Below are 7069 nucleotides of genomic sequence, written 5' to 3'. Positions count from 1 at the left end.
GGGAAGGCACGATACTTGAAAAAACTGCACCAAAACTCACCGCACAATGAACCCGCTGGGCTTCCTCAAAGGTTGAGCACACATCTGCTAGCCTGGCTCCCCCGACTCCAAAAAAGTCGACCCCGGTCGAGGCCCGGTCACTTGGCACATATGACCCCGAGTTTCAAGCATCCCTCGAAGTACCTCCGACGGAGAAAGAGGACGACAACAGACGACAGCAGAGGAGAAATCGCCTTTCCAAAACCAGAAATCACGGGCGTGGCAGGCTCAGTTAATACTTCCACTCCGGGCCCCCGGTCCAGGTTCACCTTGCTTTGAGCACCATCGCCCCACGAAGGTACTTCCTGCTTATTGTTATCATCCTTTGGCCCAGAAGCCAACAACCCTTCTCCCCCTCCAAAGGGGCATGGCTTTGCCTTGGAAGCCTCCCCGATGCCTGCAATAACAGGGTTAGTACGCAGGAAGAGAAAGAGCTTTTCCAACCGAAAAAAGGGAAGGGAATAAATTGCACAGCACATACCATGATGTTTTGCTTCCCATCAACCCCTAGATAAAGCTCGCCACTTACGCTCGTCGCGGGTCGAGTGGGCCGCCAACTCCCGAGCCCAATTTGGTAGATCAGGGACCTCGCGTGGCATCCATGAAATCGCTGCAGAAGAGGAAAAGAAGGCACAATTACGAAGCCAGCCTTCGCCATATACAAAACTAAGAAGACACGAATGTGTACCACTCACGTGTATAATTCCATTCCTCATGGAATGGCATAAACTCCACAAGGATAATATCAACAGTCCAAACTCGGACAAATCGACTCATCCACTCCCGGTCCCCATCTTCCTCATCATCAACAAAGAAGGGTGATAATAGGCTAGATTTATGTAATTTGGTGACTGTTTATGCCCCAGCTTGACTATGTTTCACTGTTATAGGATAGTTAAATGATGATAAATTGGCTCTAATTGTGAATTTCATGTTTTGCAGGATTGCGTGAATGAGGACTTAGAACTTTAGTTGGAGCTAAATTGAATCAAGGGAAGCCCTTCTGAGCTGAGTACGTTGGAAGAAGAAAGAAAGAAAGGCTGAAATGATGAACCAGACTAGCGCGCCCACTAGCGCGACAGCGCTAGCCCAGGTATTCGAGGCAGAATTTTATGCCATATGCGCGGTCAATAGCGCGACCACGCTAGTCCAGTTCCAAAAAATAAAGTTTAGGGGTAAACTCGGAAGTTCGGGGGTAATTCCACTTAACCTATAGAAGGTCTAGCTCGCCCAAAGGAACATTATCAAGGTTTTCATAGCTTAGTTGAAGGCAAGGAGAGGCAAGAGGCAAGGAGGATAATCCATCATCGAGTTCTTACTTTCTTCCTTCTGTATTTTACCATTTGTGATGAATTTGGCTTTTGTATGATGAACACTAGTATGAGTGGCTAAATATTTAGTCTGAGGTTATGATGAAACCTATTGAAGGATGAACTTCTTGTTATGTTAATATAGTTTGCCCAGTTTAATCTCTATTTGTTCAACTACGTTCTTGTTGTAGTTAATTGATAGGATCCTCAATTAGCTGTGCCTATTTAGTATGTATTACTCGGGTGAGAGTGAATATTTAGGTAATTATTGAACAACACCACTCCCAAAGTATATGAGGGATCAATAACTGAGGGTTTAAAGGCGGGACTAGGGATAACAAAGCCTTGGGTGCAATCTAAAGTGAGATGTACTAAACAAAGCCAGCTAGCGTAACTCGGGAGAGTGCGTCTAGTAAATTGTCGTGATTACTCGGGAGAGATTTACGGTAATAAGAGTGCTCATGATTGATAGAAACGATTAGGCAAATCTATGTGAAACATAATCGGAAGGGATTCCATCAATAGGGGAAATCATAACCTTAGATCCTTCTCTTAATTGTTTACAACTTAATCATAGTTAGTCTTTATTTGCTTAATTGCAGTCAGTCTTAGTTAGTAGAAACATCCTCTATTGTTATTTAAAACGTTTGGGAAGTTGATTACATAGAATTTTGTAAGTCAAACGAGAGTAATTGATAGGTTAATTCCTTGTGGGTTCGACTCTGGGCTAAATACTCAGATTATATTTGCAACGTCCACTACTAGACAATGAGCCTATTGCGACAGTTGTAAAACCGTTGCAACAGAGAGGTCAACCGTTGCCATAGATTATTGGAACGGTTTAGCAACCGTTACATACGTTGCCGTGCCAGTAGATCTAGAGTAACGGTTCTTGCAACGGTTACCCTAACCGTTGCTTAAGGTATATCTATCACAACGGTTGTTCCTCTGTCTGAAGCAACGAGTATTTCTTTCCAGTTGTAACGGTTACAAACCGTTGCCATATAGTTTATAGCAACGGTTGGCAGCCGTTACCATATAATATGTTGCAACGGTTATGTAAGCTATTGCAACATTTATTTACAAATATTTTAACGATTTCATTACGCTACTGTAACGGTTTTATTTCTTTTGCAATGATTTTAACTACCTATTGTGTCAGTTTGTTGCACATTTTGGAACGATTTGTAAGACCTAGTGGAACGGTTTTGAATGCCTATTGGAACGGTTCTTGTAGACTATTTTGGAACAATTTGCCATACCTATTGGAACGGTTTGCAAGACCTATTGGAACGGTTCTATTAGATTATTACGCCCTGGCTGTAAATGAATATTTAGATATATAAAATTTGTAATAACCTGAAATTTATATAAATAAAAAGATAAAACACTTCATAATCTATATTATCTCCATAAAACCAAAATATTTTAACCCAATCACATAAGTTTTACATCAACACTTACTCCATAAAACCAAAATATTTTAACCCAATCACATAAGTTTTACATCAACACTTCAAGAGTTAGTTCAAATGTTGATAACAAAAGATTCCTAGAACATGGACAACAATTCAAAGTTCTTAAGTAAGGTCTAGATCTTCACAATCTCCATCTTCCCTTTCTTCAATTGCTCCACCTACAAAAGAGGATAAATAAAGTCATTATCCTTCATGAGTTGGTTTATCATTATAAGAATGGGTATGGTCCATAAACAATGCATAAAGCACAAAGTTTTCAAATGTACTAGAATGTCGATCTCTAAGTCTTCAGTTCTTTTTGCTAGGATGAAACAATCTTATATCCAGTAAAAATCTTACAGCACAAAGTTTTTCAAAAACAAGTCAGAGATGACAACAAGTAAATGGTTGTCTTTAAATCCGTGTAAGAATGCAAAAGACTTTGTACTCCCAAAGCCTCCAGAAGTAGTAGCTAACCAGGTAAGAGATGAAGCACAACAATGTTATACCCAATGGGCACTTCAAGAAGCATTGACAAAACTATGTAAGGACTTGGCTCAACCAGCCAGCTAGGAAAACAAGGAGAAAAATTTAGTTGTAAATCCGTTTGGAATTGCATTAGAACTTATCAGAATACCTCTTTAGTCAACAAGATGATTTGGCACAAGAAATTCCCCTTTAAATTTTCCTTTTTTCTTGTGGAGATTATCCAGACATAAGATTACAGTGGGATACTAACATGAGCAGGTTTGGGATCCCCCTACCATCTATTTGTTCTTGCTGTACCAATCATAAACAAGAATTATCCCAGCAATCAATGAACACCTCATTTTAGTTACTCATAAGCAATTTCCTAAAATAACTTCTAAGGATGTCATGAATATGGCAAAACATCATTTCTTCACTACAGCAGTGAAATGGAAGCTTCCCAGAATTGGTTTTGCTAAGCTGAATTCAGAATGGGATTGTTTGGGATGATCAAGGCAAAACTATGTAAGGACTTAGTTCAACCAGCCAGCTAGGAAAACAAGGAGACGTGCTGCGGCTAGACAGCAGAAGGCTATGAAGATCTTCCCTAGGCCAACTGCGGGATCACTTTATTTGCTTTTTTCTTAAGTTAAAAAGTGATGTTTGATTTATTTATCTTCAGACAACAGCTATACAATTTTCCTAACATGGTCTCTAGCGGTTTGAATTTGAACCATCACATTCATGTGTATTTTCTGGAATTTTTTGACAGATATGCAAGGAATTGACAGAAAATAGTGGTTGTTTTTAGATGATAACCACTGCTTGCAGCTTGTGAAGGTTGCATTTAAGCATGTTGATAAGTTTTCAGTTCATTTTCAATTACTTCTTTCATTGAAAAGTGGATTTTTACAATATACTATATCATATGCCACATATTAAGCCAGATGTATGTCAACAACAACATGAAGAGCACTGTTTTTACAGTGTAGATTTGCATCCAAGATTTAACAGAAAAGGCAAATTTTGCATCCTTTTGAAGAATGCCCTTATAAATCTTTCTTGGGACCAATGTAACAAAGGGAAAACGAGAGAAGAGNCTCTGATGTGAATGACATAGATGAATAAGCAGTCAGCACTTCTCAACGAAAATGCATGTAGTTCATACTTCTTTAATAGCAGAAAAGGAAGCAATGAGCATGGAATAAAGAACTGTGAGCCAGGATATTACTAGGGAGCAGCCAGCTGTTGACCTTGTGAAGGTCACAGATGAGATGAAATCATTCAATGCCTATGGCAAGCTGCATATTGAGTGTTAGATATACTTTTGTTTACCCACTTCTTTTACATGCTCAAGGTTTTGTCCTAGTTATATCAGTTCTGGTGTAATCTGTGCAGGTGACAGCTTCTCGGTTGCTGTTGTCAAAGCAAACCATTCCCCATTACTATTTGACTGTTGATACATGTGTCGACAAACTTATGGAGTGAGTATTACTTTTTATTTCACAACAGCAGAATTAAACCTTTTGTTATTTATCTTGCCCGCTGCTCGGTCTGCAGATTGAGAATGCCCTTATAAATCTTTCTTGGGACCAATGTAGCAAAGGGAAAACGAGAGAAGAGTTAACAGAAGCTCAACTATAGCTAGTTGACAGAAGCCTTCAATCTAGAGAGTCTACTATGAGGATTTAGAAAGAACAGAAAAAAAAAAGCAAATGGTAAGCAATTGAAACAAAAATACAAAAACCAGCCAGCCACACAATAGATGTTGCTTTTGCCAATCAATAGATGGCTTTGTACAGAAAACCAAGATAAAGAGGAAGCAAAATATGTGAGAAAGCAACATGTGTTGATATTATAAGCCAATTATTCTCTTTATCAAAGGTTATAGCTAAGCCGAATAAGTTTAAGTGAAACTTTAAAAAAGAAGCAGAAGGAGGAGAAGAAGAAAGCAAGAAACAAACAAAGATAGACGTACTGACCTTGATTATTACTCCCAGTAGATAGGCAATTTATTAGTTGCACTGCAGCTTATTGAGCAGAGGAAGCTTCTCCAGATGAACGAGCATTGAAACCTAGCATGCTGTGATCAACCCGTAAATCTGGATTCAGATGCTTAAGTTGTGAAATGATTTTAACTGCAACTTGTAGTTCCATGGCATCTTTTTCTGCATTGAACTTTTCTTGCAATCTTTGCCGCATCCTTTCTTCCATTTCCTCCAATTTTTGCTGCATTACCTCATCAGTAGAGGGTCCCAGATCTTCCACTTTTCTTTTTAAGGAAGTCTTGGTAACCCCACGCCCATACAACCTTAGGCGACCTGGATGCTCAGGTCCCATGACTGATGCAAATGCATCAACTGATTGAGTGTCATCTTCACTTTCTTGTGTTGGTTGTATTCTTTCCATTTCAGCCTACAAGACCAAATTGAGTCATTGTTAAATCAGAAAGTATATGACACTGAGTCAATAACTAAGAACAAACAAATGATAACAAAAAACTTTAAATTAATAACTCGTACAATTTTATTAAGAGTATCCGCGTACGAGGCCTTGTAAACTCGATCAGGTTTTCTTTTTCTTGTGGCCACAAAGATGCCCTTGCTTGATAGAGGCTCAGAAGTTTCTTTCTTTTTTTTCCTGATTATATAAAAAGTGGTATAAAGTTAATAAGTTCATATTTAAAACAATAATAAGAAAGAAAATATCAAACCTCGCATATTCGAGCAAAACTTCTTTTGCCAACAGTGTGTGGATATTTCAACTTTTTACGATTCTCGGTATTGGTTTGGGACAGTTTCTGCAAATCAGCCAATGAATACAAAGTTAAGTGATTTTTAATTAAACATAAACCAGACATTCTCAGCAAATCATGGGACAGTACTTAGTTTTACCTTGTAGGCATCAGAGTTCCAATAATTAAGAAGATCCCTAAATTGAGATTCAGGAACATCAACCGGCCTTTTCTCCATCCGAAGCTCGTCATTCTCATAGGGTTTATAATGGTCGTTAAATAATTGATTCTTATACTTTCTCCAAGCATTTTGAATTGATTCAAAAACCCACTTTTTTGAAGCATCAGGAATGTCATATTTTCCCTACAAATTAGGTACAGTTAGGTTAGTGTAAAAATATGAAATATCTACACAGAATATTGCGAACTTCAAACCTTGATATATTTCCACATATCTTCTTTTGTTTGAAGTTTCCTCCAATTAAACACAATAAGAGGACAAAAGGCCGCATTCCTTGCCAATGTGCCGAGGAAGCTACCCAACTCTGCTACAACATCATCAGTAGGACCTATGGGTTGATTGTTCTCGTTTACCACAATTAGCTTGCGCTCTTTCCTACCATGAACACTTGGCATCAAAGTTTTTCCTCTTTTTCTTTTTTCGGCAGAAGGACCTGCATTAATATTAAGTAAGAATAATCACCAGAAGTCAATATTATTTGTTAATTTAACAGAATAAAATTTATATGTTCTTGCCTTGTTCCTCGGATTGTTCGTTTGTTTCATGATTGGAAGAATCCTCAAATTGTTCATGTACCGTTTGTGAAGTACGAGTGGTGGAATCCAGTGACTTTTGCTGCAATTGTTCACGTAATGCTTGTGATGCAAGAGAGGTAGAGTTCAGCGACTTTTGTTGCACTTGCTCATGTACAATTTGTGCTGGAGGAGAAGCAGAAGGCAGAGGCAGTTGCAACAATTGTTCTTGCACTTGAGCTCCTAATTGCGGAAGTTGTTTTTCAATTGAATTCAGCTGATGCTTGTCATTTGTCCTTGTAGCTTGA

At 38.6% G+C, this 7069-nt stretch overlaps 1 protein-coding gene across 1 annotated transcript; it reads right to left on the bottom strand.

The window, feature by feature from the left end:
* Positions 1 to 5305: 5305 nt before the first annotated feature.
* Positions 5306 to 7064, bottom strand: LOC109205542 (the record flags this gene model as incomplete). Its single annotated transcript, XM_019368253.1, has 5 exons — positions 5306 to 5689; positions 5988 to 6074; positions 6169 to 6372; positions 6444 to 6682; positions 6765 to 7064. Coding segments are annotated over 5 exons (1214 nt in total), but the record flags the coding sequence as incomplete, so codon positions are not given.
* Positions 7065 to 7069: the final 5 nt, after the last annotated feature.

This window comes from Nicotiana attenuata, unplaced genomic scaffold, assembly GCF_001879085.1.
Source record: "Nicotiana attenuata strain UT unplaced genomic scaffold, NIATTr2, whole genome shotgun sequence".
NCBI classification, from domain to species: domain Eukaryota; kingdom Viridiplantae; phylum Streptophyta; class Magnoliopsida; order Solanales; family Solanaceae; genus Nicotiana; species Nicotiana attenuata.
Note: the sequence above shows the minus strand (reverse complement) of the source record. Positions and strands in the feature narration are given on the sequence as shown.